This window comes from Labrus bergylta, chromosome 4 (genome assembly GCF_963930695.1).
Source record: "Labrus bergylta chromosome 4, fLabBer1.1, whole genome shotgun sequence".
In the NCBI taxonomy this organism is placed as follows: Eukaryota; Metazoa; Chordata; class Actinopteri; order Labriformes; family Labridae; genus Labrus; species Labrus bergylta.
In genome coordinates, this window is record NC_089198.1 from 22,792,178 (window position 1) to 22,815,456 (window position 23,279).

Here is a 23,279-nt window from a genome sequence, read left to right on the forward strand (position 1 = left end):
ATTCAATATACCTTTCAGTTATTCTACTCTCAGCTGTAACCAAGTGGTATAGAGATTGACTACATAGATCTTTCCTTGCGCTGACCATACTTAAACAGTCACACATTTAAGGTAAGTATAAATCCCTATATTATTGTGTTGTAAACCTTTCTTAATAAATGTGGCACACCCACCCCAGCTCTCTTATACTTATAATTTCATACCCTGGCATTTCAAATTCTAAACATGGCTTTTACCAAGTCTACTGTCTACATATAAAATCAGGTTTCTCAATGCAACTGCAAATGTTTCTAATTCCTGACTCTTGGCTACTAGACTCCTAGCATTCCACTGCAGAAAGTAAAACATAAACTAGAACTCAGCGATCCATTTTATTTTCATACATGTACTCCCTCTTTGAACTCTTCTTCTGAGATTTCTTAAGAAACATTATAGATGACCCTTTTAGCACCATTGACTCCAAGAATAAAGCTCTCTCCACTCTTGCCGCCAATGTTCCTCACTTTGAAGGCTTTAGTTTGTTGATCAGTTGATTTACTGAACACCATTAACATTCTGTTTTAAAGTGTTTTAGCGTGCTGTACCTCTCCAACTCACTATATTGCACTTCCTATGCCTCCATCTGTAATTCAACATCACCATTAACTTTTCATCTTTCTGACTCATTTCCATCTTCTTTCTCTTTACCTTTCTGAATCAAATATCAAACAAACGTATGGATGAATACTGGTGTCCCTGGTGGACTGGAGCAGACTTTCTTTGTGGGGGTTATAAGGTGACTGCTCCTATCAAAGGCAGTGGCTGAACCTTAAAAAAGGACAATAGTGGGAGACCCTGTGGGTGCCGATCATGCTTTTGAAGCTTATCTACTGTATAGGTCTGATCTATGAGTGAGAGTTTAGTTGAGGTGAATTCCTCTTTAATGAAGAAGGTTTTCTGTGGGTTAAGGAAGGGTGAAACCTAGAAACTTAATGAAGCATCAGCCCAGCTGCTTGGCGGCTTCTGACAGAAGCATGTTAAGCCAAGCCATCATCAAGTTTGGCGCACCCTCACTCTGCCCCATAGCCTGCAGCATTCTTACAAGGGACTGGACTCTGACTGCAAAGTTATGGAATGCATTGGAAACACCAGACTGAACCTTTGGGAGATTTATCATAGAGTTTATCTATTTCAGTGCTAAATGGTGGGGCTGCCCATACTGTTGATCTAGAGCAGCTTAGGATTGTATAGGGCTGTGGGTCATGATCATAGGCCGATGCAAAATGCCATGCAGTGCGTAATTTAAGGTGGTCCAATAGGATATGGTATAGATTTTTGCTTCCCATGGAGATTAAGACTGGTAAGAGCCATCTTAAACATTGTATATTCATGGGGGTCTTCCTTATAGAAATAGGGGAAGATAGGTCCCTCAACATTGACTTATAGTCATTGTGTGGGGCTCATACAGCAGTGGATTGTGCATTGGAGATGGAGACCAATTGAGGGAAAGCAGAAGCTGTAAGATGCGTCACCATGATTAGGGTCATAAGGACAATTGGGTTGCACTGGGGGCGTTGCCAGCCTTGAGGGGCCAGAGGCCTGGCTGAGGATGAGGTGCATCGAAATTCAAAATAACATCCTATTTTCTCAATCCTTAACAAGCAGCACAAAATCTCCTGAAACAGGTCAGGATGAGCCCTTTATGTCTCATTTTTCAAAGCCAACAAGGTAGTCGCTGAATCTGAGCAGATGATGCTTTTAGGTTGTATGACCAGCTCTTCTTACAGCATGTGGCTGAGGTTCCTCACACTGTTTGGGTGCACAAGGCGTCTGACTATATCCCTAATTTGTTCAATCTGTTCATTTGTAATGGAAGGAGAAGGCTGTTTCATTCCTAGGTTCAGCCACATCAACATGTTCTTAGATTGAGGGAGGAGGGTGAGAGGCTCGATAATGCTTATAGTCTTGGAGATATAAGGTAATTGTCATCTGCCCTGCACCAGCTCGAATGACCATGTAGTATTTGTGCAAAGCGGTTCAAAATTAAAACTTCTGCATTGGTTCACCAATCAAAATGCCGGGAGGGGGGGGGGGGGGGGTTGTATTCAACCCTGTTAAAAAAAGTTGGGGATTTGGCCCATATTATGTCTTCTAAGCATGTCAAAACAGATGTTGCAGTAATATATATATTAGCACTGCAATTCCTTATTTCACAGGTTTTCCTAACAATGTCCGTCTGTGCTCTTTCCATTGCGAAAAATCCACCAGACATTTTCCAAAATGCGAGTCAGCCTCCTCCTACTTCTATCAAACAGATTTGAGCTTCTTGTAGTCCTTTAAAAAACCTTGGAGATCTGTGCCCTTTAGAAAATACTCTGATATGACACTTCTTCTTTATGAATGAACATCATTCACAACTCAAGATTTTTTTTTATTCTTTATTTATAATTATGTGGCTCAATTATTAAAACTGTCAATCATACAAAACAACTTGGTTGAATGAACATACACACATTGACACATATGTACATATACACGTACATGTACAGTATGTAGTGGTAGAATATGGTATGGTACATGGATAACTGTCAGTTTTCAAACAGTACAAGCTCACAATATATTTCTCCTACATACATGGCTTTTCTCTGTGCTTCTTTAGGCTATAGGCTTGTGTAAAGTGTTTGCCACACACTGGACACGAGAAGGGTCGTTCTCCTGTGTGTACCTTCATGTGATTTTTCAATTCATTGTTTAATCTAAAGGCCTTGCTGCAAACCTCGCACACAAATGGCCGCAAGCCCAAATGTTTGGATCTGCGGTGAGCCATTAAATGGGATTCCCGTTTGTAAGTTGCACCACAGTCTTCACACTTAAATGGTCGATCCTCTCTATGTTTAACCATGTGAACCTTGAGCAGAGCCGCATTTGGCCATCCTTTCCCACATGTTTCGCAGAGGTACGGCTCTTGCCCTTTGTGTTTATAAAGATGATATGTAAGGTATGTTTTTTGATAGAATACCTTCCCGCACTCTGGGCATGGGTAACCACCTGTATGCCTCACCATATGAGCTTTCAGGTAGTTTTTTGAAGCAAACTGTTTCCCACAGTATGTACAAACAACAGGTGGCTGTTCTCTATGTGTTCTCCTGTGCCGCATCAGAGGATAGTGAGATTTAAAGCATTTACCACATGTTTCACATTTGCATGGTGTTGGAGTATGTACTTTTTTATGTTTTTTTATTTCTTCTGGAGTTCTTAAACCTTTCTTGCAGACAGGGCATTGGAACAACTGTTTGTTTTGCTGATGGTGAACCAATTCAGCCAACCTGGAAAAAGTTGTCTTGCACAAAGTACAGGGGTATGGGCCTCTGAAATCATGGGACTCAGAGTAATGTCTTTGCATGAGCACAATGTTTGAAAAGTCTTTTTCACACATGGTGCACTTAAAGGTTCCATCTTTACACTGGGAGCCCTCTGCATCATCTGCTGTGGATGAAGTTGCAGTTTGGCTTTCCATTGTTTGAGAACTTTTCTCAGCATTGATCTCAGTAGTGTTGTCAACTGAAAAGAAATCACAGCCATTGATGATGAAATAGTTTGTGTTGGTTGGCTCTTTTGTTTGAGGGGCTGCTTCCAAACATGTTTTCTGGTGCTTTTCAAAACTCTTGTAGTAAGTAAAACACTGGCCACATTTTGGACACGTTTGAGGTTGTTTGTAAGCATTTGAGTCTGCTGATGCATCTTCAGTTGTCGAGCTCTGACTTATTTCACTGGAAGCCACTGCTGCGGATGAAGTGCTCTCCATAGCCTTGTCAACTGAAATGATATCACATCTAGTATTATTATTTAAATTGATTGTGTTGGTTTTCTTAATCTTCCGAGAAACTGCTTCTGAACATATTTTCTGGTGCTTCTCAAAACTCTTGTGGTAGGTAAAACGCTGGCAACATTTTGGACATGTCAGAGGTTGTTTATAAGCCTTTGAGTTTGGTGGTGCCTCTGCAGTTGTCGAGCTCTGACTTATTTCACTATAAACCTCATTGATCTCCTGTTTCATGTTATTTTCATGGCTCATTGAACTGTCTTTTGAAGACTGGTTTGAAGCTCTGCATTTATCTTCCTGGTGTGTCATGCAGTCTTTATAGCTATCAAAGTCTTCCCCACAATAACAACAAAGGTAAGGACTCTGTTCAGTGTGGCTTCTCATGTGCTTCATCAGGTCAGTAGAACTAGTAAATATTTCCCTGCATATGGAGCATTGTTTGACGCGACTGCTTCTTTTAGATGTTTGTTCTTGTGATGAGTCAGAGGATATTAATTCCTGGGGTGCAATGTTTGACATGTCAAAAGGAACAGACTTGTTTAATTTATCAATAGGGAGTCGTTCAGTGTGAAAAGCCGAGCTTGAGGAACCATGTGGGTCCATCTCTTCTTGTCCTTTGATTCTGCCCGCACACATCCTCTTGTGTTCGTCAAAGAGTTTTTGGCAATCAAAATCTTTGGTACAAACATGACAAACAAGACTGCCGTCCTCATTAGATGTCCGACTGCAAGTTCCCAAGTGATTGAACCATTTTTCATCCATGTGGTCACCATCACTGGACTCATTTTCCTCAAAAAATGGAACTGTTACTTCAACAGATGCTCCCTGATCTTCAGTTACATCACTGACACACTGCTGTCCATATTCTTCCTCATTTTTCACAAATTCAGAATAGAACACATTAACATTGTCTTCTTCAACTTGTTTTGAATCACTGCTCAATAGGTTATCTGCCTGCCAATCATCAGAGTCAAATGTGGGTTCAGTTTTGACAACTACATCCCCTTTGTCTTTGTCCACATTTGGTAGGTGATACGACAGGCTGGAAAGGATGCAATCATCCCCAGAGGAAGACAAAGCTATGAAAAACAAAACAAAACATCAATTATTTTCAGCAACTGTGGCTTCAAGACAATTGAAAAGATTTCTGTTGGTACTATACCTTTAGGAACTTTGTGCCCATGGTGTTTGTGATGCTGGATAAGTGTTTTAAGTGGCTTAGACTGGTTCATGAAGTCTACACACTCTTTCAAGATAGAAGGAGAGAGACTGAACCAAAGGGAAGTCTAGAAATGGAACAGAAGAGGAAAATAAATCAATTTCAGAGAGAATACAAAATATTGCTAGTTGTTGATAATCATTTGTCAGGTACTTACTTGTTCAAGGTTAGGAACAGGCAGCAGCTCATGCAGATTGAGGAGGAATTTCGTCATTAGAGCCTGTAGCGCTGAGTCATATTTAGGACCAAACAGTGTTGGGAAGATGTTCTAAAGAGAATATAATTCATTACATTTTACAACATACTTTGAGGCAGATTTGTAGAATAGATCTTGAAGGTTATATAGGGTGCATAGTTAACTTCATCATTCATTTTGTACTTGTATATACCCCCTATTTTTATTTATCTAATCTATTCTGTTTAATGTGTATTTTGTATGACCTTACTTGTCTGTGCTGCTGCAACGCCCGAATTTCCCCTCTGGGGATCAATAAAGTACTATACTATCCTATCCTATATTCAAAGCTATTTTTTAATCAATATGACATAAAGTAACCACCCGGAACAAAACCAAACAGCATATAATGATAGGAACTGAAAGTGTTTCCCCTTGTGTTTTGTCACTTGACAAAAACAAGCAGAAGACATAGTACCGTCTTACTCACCTTATAAAAGATATCCCTCTGACAGTGATCTTCCATTAGAGTGTGAACAAGCCTCAGGAAGTTTGTAACTGAAACTTTCATCTCAGAATTGGAAGTCTTGCAAAAAACAAAAACAAAAAAAATGCAAATAAGTAAATCCCAAAGAAATTAAAAGTGATGAAAATGCATCAAGAGTACTGACCTCTTTATCCTGGTTTGTAATGAAGGTATTTATTTGGCTCAGATGATGCTGAAAAGCCTGCTGGTCAGAAAATGCATCATTGCGGCACAACTCTAGCACCGCCTGTTGGCATTTAGAAAAACAGAACCACTCAGTGAAGCCTGGTTTTTCAATAACTTTCCTGTAGAGACTGGCAATGCGAAACATCTGACAGTACAACAGTAGTACAGTATCACAACAGTAGTACAGTATGCAAACATTTGATGTAGGGTAAGAAAAAAGGTGCACTCACACTAGGCAATCAGTACCATGACCAAGCATGCTTCACCTCTGAAGTCCAGCTCGTTTGACTAGTGTGAGCGCTCTGATCTATGCTCAAGCACTTCCTTGGCCCTGGCACGCTTGAAGAGGTGTGCTTCGGCACGGTACACCGTTCATGCACGGGCACGAGCACAAGCATGGGTACACAACATTGACAGCTTTCATTATGGTGAAATCCCGGGGTGTTCTGGCTGTATCTGACTAAAATGACTCAAAATAAGACACAAAGTCTGTAAAGTAGCTGACTTGTTCTCCGATGTGCAGACGCGGACCCGACAGTACGTCCCTATTTTTTTCTCTCGAGTCCACCTGTCTTGTAAACTCAGCAGGTTTTGCATGATCACTTAAAGACATGCATGTGTTGTATAATGACATCATGTTCAAAAGATAACTGTGCTCAGGCCCGGTTAGTCCTGGAGCAGTGAGTGCGGGCCAGTGGGGGAATGAGGAGGGGGGACAATCGTTCTGAAGCACGGTACGGGACAACTTTGCCTAGTGTTAGTGCACCCTAAAGGCCCTGACACACCAAGCAGAGTGCCAGGAAGTAGTGGGTGACGCCTTTGATCTTGGCCAAAAAGTTGCACTAGAACACACCGCAAAGACTTTAGTCAATGGCCAAACAACCATGTACATTCTGCGCAAGAGGCATTACAGACTCTCCATGGTAGTCTGTAATCGTCATTCCAAAAAGGGGAAACCGGAAGAGGACGAGGAAGAACGCGGATAAATAAACCGTTGTTGTGATACGAGAAGACAATTTTCTCACTGTTGCTGCACAACTCTCGTAACATAGGTACTTCTAATGGAGAATAAGGTCTGATAAAAAGTTGAAAATGGAACTGGCGTTGTCAGCCTTTGGTCTTTTATTAGTGGAACAAGAATAGAAGAGGCGCTTCCGTATTTCTTCCTGTGCACTGGCTCTCCTGTTTCGCTTAGCTGAACAGCCAATCAGAGAGATTCCTATCCCCAACCGCGCCGGCGACGACTCCTCAGATTCAACATGTAGAGTGGGCCAAAAAAAGGCCAACTGGGGCCAACCGGTAGCGACAGAGCTGGACACACCGCAAAGACTAGGGCAGCGACCGCTCACCAACAGACCGACAGCCGACAGTCTCCTTGGCAACACCTCCACTATCCTGAAGCCTCCACTCTCATTTAGTTCAACAGTGATGGACATTTTTAATGAATCCGTGAATCTTTATGGATGTAATGTGTTTGGATTTAATCATTACTGAAATTGGATCGTTCTGATGCAGAAGGACTGTTTTTTTGTTGGAATATTATGACTGAGACGAGTAGTCTACTGCAGACCTTCAGACGGTAAAAAAAAAAAAAAAAATCAGTAAGACGCGTTTGCTTTGTTGGTGGTCTGACAGATGAGTGATGATTGTGGCTGCTGAATTGGTTGGATTTTGAAATGGTTATCAAGGTCAGCGCAGGTAATAAGGTATGGGAACATTTCTCTCTCTCTTTAAAACCAGTATCGACCCCAAAAATACCATATCAGTCGACTATACACACAATTAATCTTATTCTATAACATGAATGTTATTACTTTGGCTTTAAAAGACCAAAGCATCACAGGCAAATGGGAGGGAAAATTAAAATCCATTTCTACAAGTATTATAAAATGTGTTTCATAAACACATTATTAACGCTATTTAGCTGGAGAAGATAAAGCTAATTTAAACTAGTTTGATCACATTTCTGCTCTACACTGTTAGGGCATCATGATTACAGTCTTAAGGTTACTTTTTAGTAACTTTTAGTAACTATAGAATGCTGACATTTTTTTGTTTAGCATCAAAATGTGGTTATGTCCTTTAACTTATATATTAACAACATCACATACCTTAATTAATCACTATAACTTAACCTCTTAGTGTAATGGAAAAAAAAAATCTAGAATACAACCTCATTTTTACAGGAGAGGTGATTATTTGCACCATGCTTCACAAATTCCTCGTTTAAAATACATTTTTTTCTTTACAACATCACAGGACCATTAAAAAACTCTTTGAAGTTGTCTTACCTTTGCACGAAGACCAATCACTAGTTGGACTCTCTCTGTGTCAGTGAGCAGCTCAGGGGCTGTTTCCAACACTGAGGTGATAAACTCCTCCAGCAGACCGAAATACATCACAGCTCCCTGCTTCACTATCTCCAACAGAGCTGCAGACACAAGCTGCAGAGGAGGGACGATGAGGCGGAAAGAGGAGAGGGGAGGGAAACCTGAGGACACAAATGGTAAACTCCGAGGTAACTGTACTGTCATATATTGCGCTTGAGTGAGAATACACAGCGCGTTTACAGCAATGCAACAATATCCCGCAGCGTATCCGTTCATGTCAGGCTCTGGCGCTTAAACATGGCGTTTCCGCCCCTAACATTTTAACTATCCACAACAGAAACGCCGACAGAATTCAATTCATGGTTTAACACTCACCGTGGTCCGACAGTGTCTTGCTCATTTTTTGTCGTTATGGAGTTCTGCAAAAATGCTGCCACAGGAAACGTCTGGCTGTTTCTCGTCAGAAGGCTCGGTGCTTCTTCTTCTCATGATGTCTCAATGGCGGTCGGCATCTGTAATGATTGCATTACTGCCACCTACTGTGTTTTCATAGAGTTACAGTCACATATACTGTATTTACAAAGCTACGTAGTCTACCCAAAGTGATCCAATTAAATAACTACAATCATCCTGTATAATTATAAATAATTAGCCACTTAAGTCCTGAGAGTAACCTTAAATAGACATAATTACCATTTGAAAAAGACTTATTAACCTAATTCTCTATTAATGAACATCAATCACAATTCCAGATTTTGTGTCTTTATTTAAAAATCTGCAGGTCAAGTACTAAAACTGTCAGTCATACACATTGGTTAAATGAACAAACACACATTGATACCTATATACAATAGATGAAGAATATAGTATGGCACATGCATCATGATCAATTTTAAACCAGCTCACAAACAGGTTTTTCCTATAGACATGGCTTTTCTCTGTGCTTCTTTAAGTTATAGCCTTTTGTAAACTTTTTGCCACACATTGGACAAGAGTAGGGTCGTTCCCCTGTGTGGACCATCATGTGTTTTTTCAGTTCACTGTTTATTCTGAAGGCCTTGCTGCAAACCTCACACACAAATGGCCGCAAGCCTATATGTTTGGATCTGTGGTGAGATATCAAACTTGATTCCCACTTATAAGTCACACCACATTCGTCACACTTAAATGGCCGATCCTCTCTATGTTTAATCATGTGAACCTTGAGCAGAGCCGCGTTCGGCCATCCTTTCCCACACGTGTCGCAGAGGTACGGCTCTTGCCCTTTGTGTTTATACAGATGATATGTTAGCAATGTTTTTTGATAGAATACCTTCCCGCACTCTGGGCATGGGTAACCATCTGTATGCCTCACCAAGTGCGCTTTCAGGGTGTCCCTTGAGCTGAACTTTTTCCCACAGTAGGAACAAACATTGGGTGGCCTTTCTCTATGCTTTCTCTGGTGCATAATCAGATTAACGCGAAATTTGAAGCTTCTCCCACATGTTTCACAGTTGAAAGACGTTGTTGTTACTCTTGGTTTATGTACATTTGTATGTCTTTTTATTTCTTCTGGAGTTCTGAATCCTTTCTTGCAGGTAGGGCATTGGAACAACTGTTTGTTTTGCTGATGTCGAACCAATTCAGCCAACCTGGTAAAAGTGGTCTTGCACAAAGTACAGGGGTATGGGCCTCTGACATCATGGGACTCAGAGTAATGTCTTTGCATGAGCACAATGTTTGAAAAGTCTTTTTCACACATGGTGCACTTAAAGGTCCCATCTTTACACTGGGAGCCCTCTGCATCATCTGCTGTGGATGAAGTTGCAGTTTGGCTTTCCATTGTTTGAGAACTTTTCTCAGCATTGATCTCAGTAGTGTTGTCAACTGAAAAGAAATCACAGCCATTGATGATGAAATAGTTTGTGTTGGTTTGCTCTTTTGTTTGAGAGGCTGCCTCTGAACACTTTTTCAGGTGCTCCTCAAATCTCTTACAGTAAGTAAAACGCTGGCCACATTGTGGACACGTCAGGATTGGTTTACAAGCATTTCTTCGTTTTTTGGGGATCTGACTTATCTCACTGGAAACCTCATCGATCTCCTGTTTCACTTTATTTTCATGGCTAATGGAACTGTCTTTTGAAGACTGGTTCGAAGCTTTGCATTTATTTTCCTGGGGTTTCTTGCAGTCTTCATAGTTGTCAAAGTCTTCACCACTGTTAGAACCAAGGTAAGGACTCTGTTTAGTGTGGCTTCTCATGTGTTTCATCAGGTCAGTAGAACTAGTAAATATTTCCCTGCATATGGAGCATTGTTTGACGCGACTGCTCCTTTTACATGGTTGGTCTTGTAGTGAGTCAGAGGATGTTAAATCCTTGGATTCCTCATTTGATGATTCAAAAGGAACAGACTTGTTGGTTTTATTAACAGGATGTGGTTCAGTGTGAAAAGCCGAGCTTGAGGAACAATGTGGGTCCATCTCTTCTCGTCCTTTGCTTCTGCCCGCACACATCCTCTTGTGTTTGTCAAAGTTTTCTTGACAAGCAAACTCCTCGGTACAAACATGACAAACAAGACTGCAGTCCTCATTAGACAGTTCAGAGTTTAAAAGGTAGTTCTGATTTGATGGGTTATGTGTTATTTCTCTTGCAAACGATGGTAGCTCAGTCTCAAATCTAGAAGCGTCATTCTCACGCGTTCTCAGTTTAAGATGTAAATTCACGTTGTTCAAAAGGGTCCTTTGACTTGCAGAATCTGACTGACTCATTCTCGTTGTAACCCGAGCACTATGGGTAATCTTGTGCTTCTTTAGTTTGCTGCGAGAACTAAAATCTTTGCCACAAACATGACACTTGAATTTTTTTGTAGACGTAAATCGTCCGGATTTCAAATATTGAAGACATTTTTTGTCCATTTGGTTATCATCACTTGACTCGTTTTCATCAAAGGATGGTAGGATTACTTCAACAGATGCTCCCTGGTCTTCAGTTAAATCGTTGGCACACCACTCATCATGTTCTTCCTCATTCTTCACAAATTCGGAATATAACACCTCATCTTGTTTTGACTCGCTGCTCAATTGGTTATCTGCCTGCAAATCTTCTGGATCAAATGTGGATTCAGTTTTGACGACTGCATCGCCTTTGTCGATGTTCACGTTTGGTAGTTGATATGACAGGCTGGAAAGGATGCAATCATCCCCAAAGGAAGAAGCTGCTAGAAGAAAAAGGACCAGCAAAATGCAAATTATTTTCAGCGACTGTAGCTTTAAGAAAGTTAAGAATGCATTAAACTCCTGTTGGTACTACCTGGTGGAACTTCGTGCCCATGGTGTTTGTGATGCTGAATAAGTGTTCTAAGTGGCTTCAGCTGGTTGGTGAGGTCCACACACTCTTTCAAGATGGAAGGGGAAAGACTAAGCCAAAGGGAAGTCTTTAAAAGACGCAGAAGTGATGAATCAATTTCAGATATAATCACAAACACCATTCATGCATTTTAAGATTCATCAACTCTTATCATCCTCGTTCATTTAACAGCCTCCCTCAACCTGCTTTTGGTGCTTATGTAACAGAACAAGCTTTTCTACCTGCCCCAGAGTGCCTTTCATCATCTTCCAAACAGAAAAAACCAGGAGAGTACAGGTGATCGAAAATATTTTTACCTTTCCAGTTACCACAAAAATATGCTTCAATATTGTTATGATTATCTAACAAGTAAATGACGACAGAGACACAAACACCCACTGCATGTTGTACATGATATACTGTATAGGACTTTTCTGTGATTACTTACAAACATTTTGCTTCTGAATTAGGTGAGGCTGAGAAAACTGAAACTCTTGTCTTAAACATTTAAGTTGTTTTTTAAAATTAGTTTTAATGGTCCCTTAATTTGTCGGGTACATACTTGTTCAAAATTAGGAACAGGCAGCAGCTCCTGGAGGTTGAAGAGGAATTTCTTCATTAGAGCCTGTAGAGCTGAGTCATATTGAGGACCAAACAGTGTTGGGAAGATGTTCTAAAGAGAAAAGAGAAAAGTAATGATTACATTTTCAAAACTTACTTTAAGACCAATGGAATGTACATGATATCTTAAGTGTTACATTTAAAGAGATGTTCAGGTCAATAGGAATAAAATGAACAACCTGGACAGCAGCACTTACTCCAGATTTATTATATATTCCAGAAAGATATTTCTCACAGAAATAAGCAAAGGACACAGCACAAGCCCACTCACCTGGTAGAAGTCATCCTTCTGGCATTGACCTTCTACCAGAGTGTGAACAAGCCTGATGAAGTTTGTAACTGAAGCTTTGACCTCAGGATTGAAAGTCTTAAGAAAACAAACAAACAAAAGCCCATGTAAATACAAATTAATTGATTTCAAATAAACCACTATACACTTGCTCTGTGTATGTAAGCTAACCAGGTAGTGACAACATTGATACTACCCACTCTATCACAGGGCCCTTAATGCCCGCCCCCTCCCCACATCCAAACAGTTTCGACAGATGGGTAGTCAGAGCCAATGCATCACCGGGGTTATCAAGTGATTTTCAAGAGTGATTGAGATGCAACATGAGCACTGACCTCTTTATCCTGGTTTGTAATGTAGCTCAAATGAAGCTGAAAGGCCTGCTGGTTGGCAAATGTATCATTGCAGCACAACTGTAGCACCGCCTGTTGGCAAATAAAGAGAAGGAACCATTCAGTGAAGCCTAACAATAATATGAATAATAACTTCATTTATATAGCACCTTTAAAACCAGATGTTTACAAAGTGCTTTGACAAACAAAGCAAATGAAGGAACTGCAAATACAAGTAATCAGAAAAGATACAACAGCAGTTAAGACCGTGATGCAATATAATTAGAGAAAATTAAAAACAGGAGAAAAGTCAACAAGCTGATGACAATAATATTAAAATAAAGACGTGACGACGACATCACATCACAGGTAAAATAAAGAAAAACTGAAGATTAAAAAGTGGTGTAAAAGAAAGAAAGCTAATGACGTTTTAATAATTTTCTTGTGAAGAGAACAATGCCAAACATCTAAAAACAAACAAAACCAGTCAAAACAGTTGTACTGTATACTGTATATGGAAAATAGATTTTTAATCTCAATGAGTTTCTTTCCTTAAATAAAGGTTAAAAAAACAAACAAACTGAAAAAACAGTGGCTGTAGGCCCCCTCATCAACTGTTTTTTCTACATTGTAGGGGGAAGAATAAGACTCAGGACAGGCTGAGAGGTTACAGGGTCCAGCAGTTACTTTAACGCACCCTGAACAAAGCCCCTAATCACTTACATTAAATTGGGAATTTAATTTTCCTGAATTTCCAATTTAATGGTAAATGCAACAATATTGGTGTAAGGCACTTAACTACAAAGATCACAGAGAGTATATACGCTTGCTGGTTGTATGAAATGTCTAGTCACAGTAGGTAAAATGTGTTTATTATCTCCATTGTAAACGATAACATATCACTGTAGGTGTTGTCTAATTTTAGTGGAAGAAAAAACATATTTCCTTTTAAATGAAATGGAGAAGTACATAGGTTAAAACTTCTGTTCCATTGTAAATTGTTTCCTCCAGTAGTTGGTACAGAACAATTTAGACAGGTAAGATGTTCGTACCTTTGCACGAAGACCAATCACTAGTTGGACTCTCTCTGTGTCAGTGAGCAGCTCAGGGGCTGTTTCCAACACTGAGGTGATGAACTCTGCCAGCAGACCGAAATACATCACAGCTCCCTGCTTCACTATCTCCAACAGAGCTGCAGACACAAGCTGCAGAGGAGGGACGATGAGGCGGAAAGAGGAGAGGGGAGGGACACCTGAGGACAAAGATGTTAAGAGTTAAACTGCAAGGTTCGCTTGACTGTAAAATATACGGCACCTGAATTGCAGTGATAGAATATCCCGCAGCGAGTAAAAGTTACCCCAAAACATCGCTTTTCAAACGCTATCTTTTTTTTTTGACCACCCGTGGAAGAAATGCGGACTGAAAGCAGCCTGTTATGTTGTTTTGAGATTCAAACACTCACCATTGTCTGTCAGTGTCTTGCTCATTTTGTGGTTATGGACATTTAAGCTAACATCGCCGCAACAACAATCGTCTGGCTCTGGGAATATGGAAGTCAAGTCTGACGTATCGGGCTTCTCCTTGGAAAATGTTCTCATGGCGTCATTACGTTCAAGCGTGCAAGCCAGAGAAACTCACGAGCAACTAGTTATGCAGTTCTCTGAATAAAATATTACGCCTGGCATGTGGAAAGTACAGGATGATAATATACTTTACATTTGTGATAAATGACAATGAACGAGCAGGGGCCGACATATAATTTATTCTCTTGGCTTATTTCTGTAGCTTGCTATAAAGTGAGTAGTCACCATATTAATCCACTAGATGGCAACATTTAACACGGGATAAACATTGAAGGGCTGACGTGATGTGGACTCTGAAATTGGTAGCCTCCTGCATTAAGTCAAATATTTCAGTTTATTCTATAAAAACCCTATTTAGAATCCTTGAGATAGAAGCATTGATTTAATTCAATCTTGGTATATTGATTTTTTTTTTCTTCTAATAAAACAATTTTGTTTATTAATATTAATATTCTCAAATATAGATGGATAGATACTTTATTGATCTCGAGGGAAATTCAAATGTAGTTTGGTTGAATGTGTTCAGATATCACAGACTCTAAAACTGAATTATTACTTGAATTACAAAATATTGCAATAAGCGAGTTTGAAGGAAATTCATAGAAGCAATATGAGAGATGCTCAATGGCTTATGACAAAAATGCCACATGAAAACAAAGTTGATCTATTATGTTATCTTTTTGAAACACATGAGGTCATCTGACCAGATTGGAGAAGGATGGGGTTATTTTTAGGAACCCAGAAGACTTAGACAGATTGTGAGGTTTCATTGACTGTGCCTTGGATCACACAACATACCATGTGCTTTGTTACTGTCGGTTACATTGGCATTGGACACTTGTCATAATATTCAGCAACATATTGAGGCGGTGAAAGACAGACAGTGGAGAACATGAAAAGACAGGCACGAATGAATTATAACAGAGAAGAAAAGCGAGCAGTCATCTGTTTACAGTTTTCTGATGCTGTAGTCATAAGCACCTTTCCACAATCCTGAGGGTGAGTGACAGTACTCTATGAACATCTCTGTTGGCTTTAGTGGCTGAGCAGAATTATATTCACAGTGACTATTAATGTCAAGAGGGAAAGTTGTCCATGTGCAAAAACAGTTTATAAAAGCAAGTGGATACATCTCTATCTCGGACTGACATTTTTCTTTCGCTGAGTCCGTGTGTGATGTCTTTTTAAAGTGAATACATTACCCTTTCTCTTCTGAAGTGTTGCAGTCTGAGACCTTTTATGTAATCCCGTCACATTACACTGCTGCCCGTCATGAGGAAGATTGAGCTTAACGCTGAAGGTGGAGCCAAGAACCGCATAAAAAAAAAGACTTGTAAAGAATCCCTCTCCTTACAGATTATAATTGCGTAACTATCAGTCACATTTTCCCCACGCCCCATATGAAAAGCGGGAAAGGAGAGGCGCTGCACTTTTACCATCTAATTAATTCTCATTTAGATAGTGTCAAGAAAAAGATGGTAGTGTAAGGAAATGTGGTAGTGTAAGAAAATGTGGTAGTGTGCATGTGTGTAAGTATGAGGGAGAAACGACAGATAATATTCAGAGAGAGGATGACAGATGGGAAGAGACAGAGAGATACGGGGAGAATGGAAACAGCCGATTTGTAGTGACAGGCTGCTCAGTCTGAAATCTCAAGATTTGAAACCAGTCTAAACCACAATCCCAAACATCCAAGTAACAACACTGTCAACTCTCTTAGGAGCCAAAGTGCCACAAAATGTTTCTTTACTTGATATGTATTCAAATAAATGTTAGCTCTTAGTGGTACATGGAAAAATAACATTTACTGAGGCTCATGGCAACAACACTATGAGCTAACATCCATCAGATGTGAGTCACTCATGGAGGATTGGCAAAATGCTTCTTAGCAGCTTTGGGTGAGCTTACAGTGTGAGTTTAAGTTTATTTATGACAGTTTGTAACATGTGTCAGGTTACGCTGACAACCACATGAACGTAGACTTTTGGAGGCCAGCACTAATCCGAGGATTGTGTGCTGAATTAGTCAAAGTTCAACCAAGAAAATCCTTTAAATGAACTCCCAAACAAACAAAACATTAGCCATTCGATTACATCTAATCAAATGTTTATTTTCTTTAAGGCAGGAAGCGTGAGGCAGCTAATGATTTTTTTGGTCGAAAGGTGTGCCAATTGCATCCGACCAGATCTGACCTTAAGTAATGGATTCTTGTTGTTGTAAAAGTAAAAAAAAAAAAAAAAAACTTTAAATCTGAGTACAATTTTAATAAAGTCCAATGGAACTGAAAACTGAGGACCTATATTTAGAACCAAATATATAATCTTTAGTTTGAATGTTGGATGATTGAAGGTTGGCTCCTGAGTGTTAGATTGGTACTCTTACACCTGTTTCTCGTGTCAAAATGGCCACTTTAAGTCTCTAAAGGCCATATTATCTGTCCAATTAAGTAATGCATATTCTGCCCTCCCTCACATATTAACTAAAGTGATACACCGTGCACTGATCAGAACTGCCTGTAACTGCAGTTACATAACCAAGTTGCCACATGCGACTGTTGTTTCTTTCCCTCTACAAACGACCTGCCTTTTAGCTTTATCTGATTCCTGCAAGAAATATTCAAAAGAAAAGTGAAGCAACAGTGGTGTCAAGCTTAAACATGTATGTAGGCCCATATAAGTCAACACACTCTGGAGTCAATTCAGAATTTAGACTTTACAGCAAGTTCCTTTAATTTAAGATCATGTTAGGATAATTAAAGTCCTTTAGGTCGAATAATGTGCGATGATGGGAGTCAAAATATGGAGGTTTGTAACAGAGCATGTTCTGGCATGTTTTTTGAACTTCATCATATTCGAATGCAAAAGAGTGAAGCTTTGCACTAAAAAGAGGCAACATGAGGGCAGCTGCCTGCTGCATTGCACCGTGGTGGGAGTAAATCAAGTGCTTCTGTCCCTCATTTTGGAGAGGGCTTTGATGTCACTGGAATAAGCTCCAGCTCATTGAAGTATCAAAGTTAGACCCCCCCCCCCCCCCCCAGCCCACAACTGTCCACTGCTTGGGAGGAAACATGTGATTGGAAAGCCCAGGAGTCAGTTATCTTTTTCCATGATTAACGCCTCATTTACCGGCTATTAATGTTATCAATTATCCCCAAAATGTGCTCAGTGACTGCAGGGATCAAGCAAGTGGCTATGTGGATTTTGTGATGTAAAGAAGAAGAATATTTAATGTTTTCATTTCACTTTAGGCTGAGCTCTCTCTCTCTTTTTTATTTGAAGTATTCAGTATTCTCTGATCGCTGATTTACGTCCCTTTGCTGTGCTTCTTTCCTTTGATTCTATTTCTCTGGGCTCTTGTCTTTTTCATGCCCAGATTAGACAAATGTTATGTTTGCTTCTGCTTCTGTTGTCTCTTGCATGACAAGTTATCTTTTTTAAAATCTCACTCAGTATTTGACCTCATCTTCTTTAGCATCAGTGCAGTGACGTCATTTGTGGAAATTGCATGGTATTCATAGTGTGCATGTGACCTGCATCAGGTCATTGTTTTCAACCTGCAAATGATTCCTACATGTCTCATATGTCACACAAAAGCATATTTCTCATATGCCCTCCCCTAACCACACACACACTTTTTTATAATTAAATAGTTCAACCATTTAACCAAAATGAGCACATGTATCACTAACATGGTAACACACATTGTTGCTTTTATTAAATAATAACTTCACTCAGTTTTGGCTCAAGTCAGCGTCTAGAATGACCTGCCTCAGTGAACCAGCTTAACTACATATTGACCAATATTTGACCCCTTTTTTGGACAGGCCATCACTAATTTATCTCAATTTTAACTGTTGCCTATACCTTTTTTATTTAAATTAATTCAATTCAAAAAGCTGTATTTGTCCCTCAGGGCAGTGCAAAGGCATGAAGAGCAGTAGCACAAAAGACAAAAATAAGTAACAGGACAGTGCAATGTAGACAAAAAAAACGAGACTTTAAATACTATATTCCATTCAAAATAAATAAAGTAGACTAAAGATACAAGTGGGCATTGATAGGACTAACAGCGAGAGACAAATGTAAACAGAGCTGTATGCAAGTAGACACATATTGAGTGAGTTAAGTGATAATAGTGCAATGGAGAACAATAATACAAACGGGAAATAAATATGTAACCAGAGTTGTATACGACATAGAAAAAATGAAGCGATAAGAATGCTAATAAGACCTAACAAGAAGCAGAAGGTGGTTAAGATGCAAATAGATAATGTGTAAAGTGGTTCACAGATTAGAGAGTGTTATTCAATGAGATAAGATTATTTCTCATTTAAGTCCCTTTACTAGACAAAACGTGTTACTTAGACAAAAGCACATCATCATTTTTCTGTTTTTGTAAATACTACCCTTTTCTGTAGGCTTATATTTATTACCAATTTCTATTTTAACCTTAGTTAACCTCAGTTTTTTTTTGTCTCCCTACAGAAGGGGGTCATATAATGTAACCGGCTTAAAAAAAAAAAAAGAGTTATTTGAATCCTTTCATAAGACGAGCAATTTTTCCTCCGTCCTTGCACACTGGCCTATTAGAGGAGCGCACAGAGCAGCCAATCAGAGGCGCCCACTGCTTAGCTCCACTAATCGTGGATTAGCTACAACCGACTGCAGTCCACAGCTTTGGGAGGGAGAGGTACTCACAGCCATTCACTACTCATCATCCTCTGTTTTATTATTAGCTCACTTGGATCTGGCAGCAGCAGGAGGACTCTTGTGCGCAAATATCGGGATCTCAGGTGAAGGTGTGTGTTTGGGGGGGGGGGGAGGACATCGCTGGTTTCGGCGCGATGGAAGCTGCTTATGTGGGTCAGGTAGGACTCAATTGATTGCTCGTCCCTTTAATTTAAACCCCACACCGTCGTAACGCCGCGCACTGCTGCTGCTGCTGCTGCTGCTGAAGCTCTTGCTCCATTTTTTTTCTTTCCGCGCACCAAATGTACAAGACGAGCAATTACCCCGCCGTGGACCCCGCGCCCACCATCATGCACGGCACCTGGTTCTCCACGGGCTGCCGAGGAAACACGGCCGTGGCGGTGGAGAAACCGAAGAAAAAGGCGTTCAGCCTGGTCAAAATCATGTCTCTGAGCAACAAGAAAGGGCACGGCCAGCATCCGCACCACCACCACAACAACAACAACAACATGCCCTTTACGATCCACTGTCACATCGGGAAAGAGATAAAGCACATTTGCAGCAATTGCAGCCGCGGGAACGAGACGCAAGACGGTGAGTGTGGGAGCTCGATCCCTGCGGGGGTGGGGGGTGGGGGGGGTTTATCGCCCATGTAGTAGCCCCTGCGGTAGGATAGCATCCAGGATCCAATCCTCATTGTCTTTTGAGATGTCCATGCATGTTTGCTCATGTAACCCCACCAGTCGTTCCTTTTAGTCAATGTGCTTTGTGACTCCTTCTTGTGTCTGCATGTGTGCTGATGTTCTGTATTAAAAGTAGCTCAGCGTTCACCTTTAAACACCAGTGATTCATTGTTGCTGTTGTGGAAACTGCCGCTGACTGGATCAGAACTTCTCTCTAGGTTTGGCTCTGACTTCAATTCCTTCTTGTTGGTTTTCATTACAAATATAACGCAACGTAAGCCAGGTTTATTTCTTATGATTTAAGTCTTTTTTTGTGTGTGTGTGTGTGTGTGTGTGAATAAAATGGCAGAAAAGGGTGCAAGCATTTTGCACAAAGCCCCTTTCCTAGTTCAGTGTCATTACATCATCACTCAGCCATCTTGGTATGCAAACAAGTGTTTTTAATTAAAAACCAGCAACACCAGTGTGTTTTGTGTTACAGAGTGGATCATGTAGGTTATTGGCATGCAACACCAAAATGCAAGACGGAATAGAAATGTGTGTGTGTGTGTGTGTGTGCGCCTGCCTGGCTCTGCTCACCTGCCTTGAAAACACCACCATATTTAAATCACTCTCTTTAAGATATTCGGGAGAGGATTTTCCTTCCCCACTCTTACTTTGCAGATTTGCAGCTTGTTTCTTCTCTGCTAGAATTTATTTATTTTTTTGCCAAGATTGTAATTAAATGTGTCGTTTTCATTTAAACTGAAGACATTCACATCCTGTGTTTTCTTCTTCAAGTGGTTCAGTAAAAAGGTTGTAGAAGAGCTGGGTCCATTATGGCAACAAAGACAACCACACACACTCGCACAAAAAAAAACGACATGTGTCTAAATAATATGTTGTGGATTTGTAGCAAACCATTTTTTATTTTGGTGTTGCGCATCATTAAATCACACAGTTTAGAGCTGGTTGTTACTCGTCTCCTCGGCGTTACTCACTTCCTGTCTACATCCAGCTTCTGTAGCTCTAATGAAGTCATTTGAATCTCTTACCTGATTCGATTAGCATTGACTCTGGAGCTATTTATAGAGCACCGTGGTGTCAGGATTGCTAAGATGGTTGGCTCTGGGGCGACAGAGCGCTGAAGTGATGGTCCATGTGGGACTGCTTTCCACTGCATTACTGTCACATTATTTATCATGGCAGACCCCATTACCCCGGGGAGACGACTGGTCTGCAAACTGATATGTCAGTGTTGGCAAACAAGCCTGAATGTGATGTAATTATCGCAAGACAAACTACCGGCACATTCCCTGTCAGCATATCACTGCTAATGATGATGATGATGTGATGCAATGTGGTGACACTGACAACTGACAGGACACGCAGTGTTAGAGGTCACCACATGTATTGACACTCTGGTATGTTGTTGCACATCCACCCAGGAAAAGTGTGGCTTTTTTTTTTTTTTTTGATTGTGCTCCTTTTTCCAGTAGGTATTGTATGCTTGTACCTTAAGGATTTTAAAGTTGTTGTTTTTTTACTTTGTAGCAGATCAAAAATATTTGTTACCCCCTTACAATCATTTTGGAGAAACATGAGTTAGTTATTTTTTGCTTCTATAGGGGATACATCTTTTTTTTTCTTAAACACTTCCAATGCGTGACTATGCTGTCATTGCATGTGCAAATGATGATGTATACGTGTGTCAAAAATAGGCAAGCAAGTCTTGTGTCTATTTTTATAACAGAATGGAGATGAAGGGAAGTGGACGGCAGCCTACAGAGTGCAGACTTTCACTTTAAACGTATGATCAGTCCAAGTCATGCATTGTGAGACATTGTAACTGTTGCTGATGTGTAAATGAAACAAATAAAACAAGTGCAACAAAAATAAAAGTAAGCAAGTATAGGGTCTTTGCAAAAAAAATGAAGGGAATTGAACGGCTACCTAGGAAGGATAATCTTGAAATTATTGTGAAACATCGTTAAGATCCCCTCTTGTGCTGAAAAGAATTGACTGAGTCGAGGCACGTGTCTTTGTTTACAATACAGAAAAAGACGACTTTATTGTCTCTTAATATTCCTGTGTTCATTTATTGTGAAAAAACATCAGTTCAGTAGCATCAGTTCAAGTCTTTCAAACTTTGCTTTTGTTGCAAGTGCTAATAATGATGCTAGTAAGGTTTATGCAAGCAGATGTTTTATACATTATAAAAATGAAAGGAAGTGAGAAGCTGCATTGAAGTCAGAAGAGCAGGACATTTTTATGTGTCCTGTTGTGAAATGAATTCAAGTTTCGACTGAATGAATGAGGCAGGACATGTTACGTTGTTTTATTTGCTTCAGATTTTTTTGCGTCCAGTTGCTAGTTTAGTAATATAAGATCAGTTCAAAAGCTGGTTATTCAGTTAGAATCCGAGATGTGGGGTTGGAGCTGGGGGATATTGTTATGTAATCCCAGTTTGTGTTAACCCTGGTGTCTTGTTTTCTTGTAATTGGAGCTGTTTGTAGCCGTTGATTGCAGCATCTTTCAAACATAACACACACTCGTTTTATTTCATTATTTGTTTGTGTTCGACTAAATTGCTGAGCATCGGTTGCTTTTGATGTTGAACAGTACGTGACAGTGGAAAGGGCCAGGCCTTGTGAATATTTGATGAGGAGTAGAAAGATTTTCCCCTTAATGAGGTGCTTATTATCAGTCTGTTTGGTGTGTTTTTGGCAACGCTAACGCCGAGCGCTCAGTGATGCAGCCTCGAACTGTTTAGACTCCGTGCGTGATGCTGTCTGATACATGCAGGTTTGTTTATCCTCTCCACACCTCATCCAGTTACGAGGGGATTCAGAAGGCCACTTGGCACAGGTTTCCTGCTGCTTGGCTCTTTGTAAGCAGAAATGTCTGCTGCACTCTCTGCTAGCTGTCCTGCATGATTACCACAAATATCACCTCCTCTGCATCCTCACCTAAACTAGACCCTGTGTGTGTGTTTTTTTTTGTCTTCCTCCAAACAGCTGAGGAAGTAGAGAGGCTGGCCGCCATGCGCTCCGAGTCTTTGATCTCTGGCACCCACACTCCACCCATTCGCCGCCGCAGCAAGTTTGCCACTCTGGGGCGCCTCCTCAAGCCCTGGAAATGGAGGAAGAAGAAGAGTGAGAAGTTCAAGCAGACCTCTGCTGGTATGTGACATTTCTTTTTGGTGATTCTACAGTGTGTTAATTCAGTCACATAAAACACATGAAGGTGCACTTTTGGATCATAAACAAAAAAAGGTTTCTATTATTTTACACCCTGTGTTCTTGTGGGGAGAATTCCAGTGTACCTCCTTTTGCAAAAGGAAAGAAAAATGTAAGAAGTTTCAGTCTCCGGGGTGATTGTAAATGCAGCAAATTGATTCAACAAAAGCGTTGGAGTTTCATGTTTTGAGGTCTCTCTTTTGGAGCTGCTTTGATCTCGCAGCACAGTGTTGTCAGGGGCGAGTGAAGGACACGCTCTCTTCAGATGCGGCTGTATTTATTTTTGCTTGGCTGACACATCCTG

At 40.3% G+C, this 23,279-nt stretch overlaps 2 protein-coding genes and 1 non-coding gene across 7 annotated transcripts in view; 1 reads left to right on the forward strand and 2 right to left on the reverse strand.

Moving 5' to 3' along the window:
* LOC109985118 (phosphatase and actin regulator 1) overlaps positions 1 to 23,279 on the forward strand; it is a 65,855-nt gene that overhangs the window by 17,217 nt on the left and 25,359 nt on the right. The window contains exons 1-2 of one of the 2 annotated variants that reach the window (XM_065954104.1): positions 19,058 to 19,668; positions 22,754 to 22,918. In XM_065954104.1, the coding sequence (XP_065810176.1) occupies positions 19,377 to 19,668; positions 22,754 to 22,918 (457 nt within the window). In that variant the 5' untranslated portion in view covers positions 19,058 to 19,376. Of the gene's footprint in view, positions 1 to 19,057; positions 19,669 to 22,753; positions 22,919 to 23,279 lie in introns of those variants that run through there. The other variant, XM_065954105.1, reaches the window with a different exon arrangement.
* On the reverse strand, positions 3,185 to 8,743 carry LOC109985083 (uncharacterized). Its single transcript, XR_010666345.1, has 7 exons — positions 8,614 to 8,743; positions 8,200 to 8,399; positions 5,868 to 5,969; positions 5,687 to 5,782; positions 5,179 to 5,289; positions 4,965 to 5,088; positions 3,185 to 4,881 (listed from the first exon to the last, which is right to left on the reverse strand). It is a non-coding gene; the product is annotated as an uncharacterized protein (transcript).
* On the reverse strand, positions 8,985 to 14,611 carry LOC136179067 (zinc finger protein 569-like). 4 transcript variants are annotated; one of them, XM_065954101.1, is made up of 7 exons: positions 14,266 to 14,587; positions 13,856 to 14,055; positions 12,807 to 12,896; positions 12,454 to 12,549; positions 12,124 to 12,234; positions 11,526 to 11,649; positions 8,985 to 11,430 (listed from the first exon to the last, which is right to left on the reverse strand). In XM_065954101.1, the coding sequence occupies exons 1-7, from the start codon at positions 14,399 to 14,401 to the stop codon at positions 9,158 to 9,160; spliced, it is 3,030 nt and encodes a 1,009-aa protein (XP_065810173.1). In that variant the 5' UTR covers positions 14,402 to 14,587; the 3' UTR covers positions 8,985 to 9,157. The 4 variants fall into 4 exon arrangements, with proteins under 4 accessions (XP_065810173.1, XP_065810172.1, XP_065810174.1 ...); XM_065954100.1 differs by having other exon boundaries at positions 8,985 to 11,433; positions 14,266 to 14,583; XM_065954102.1 differs by lacking the exon at positions 12,454 to 12,549 and having other exon boundaries at positions 8,985 to 11,433; positions 14,266 to 14,575.

Coding starts and splice junctions, on each gene's coding strand:
- LOC136179067 (XM_065954100.1), bottom strand. CDS start 14,401: ATGAGAACATTTTCCAAGGAGAAGCCCGATACGTCAGACTTGACTTCC. Junction 12,897..13,855: donor TGATTGGTCTTCGTGCAAAG/GTACGAACATCT, acceptor ATTTGCCAACAG/GCGGTGCTACAGTTGTGCTG. Junction 12,550..12,806: donor TTACAAACCAGGATAAAGAG/GTCAGTGCTCAT, acceptor TGTTTTCTTAAG/ACTTTCAATCCTGAGGTCAA.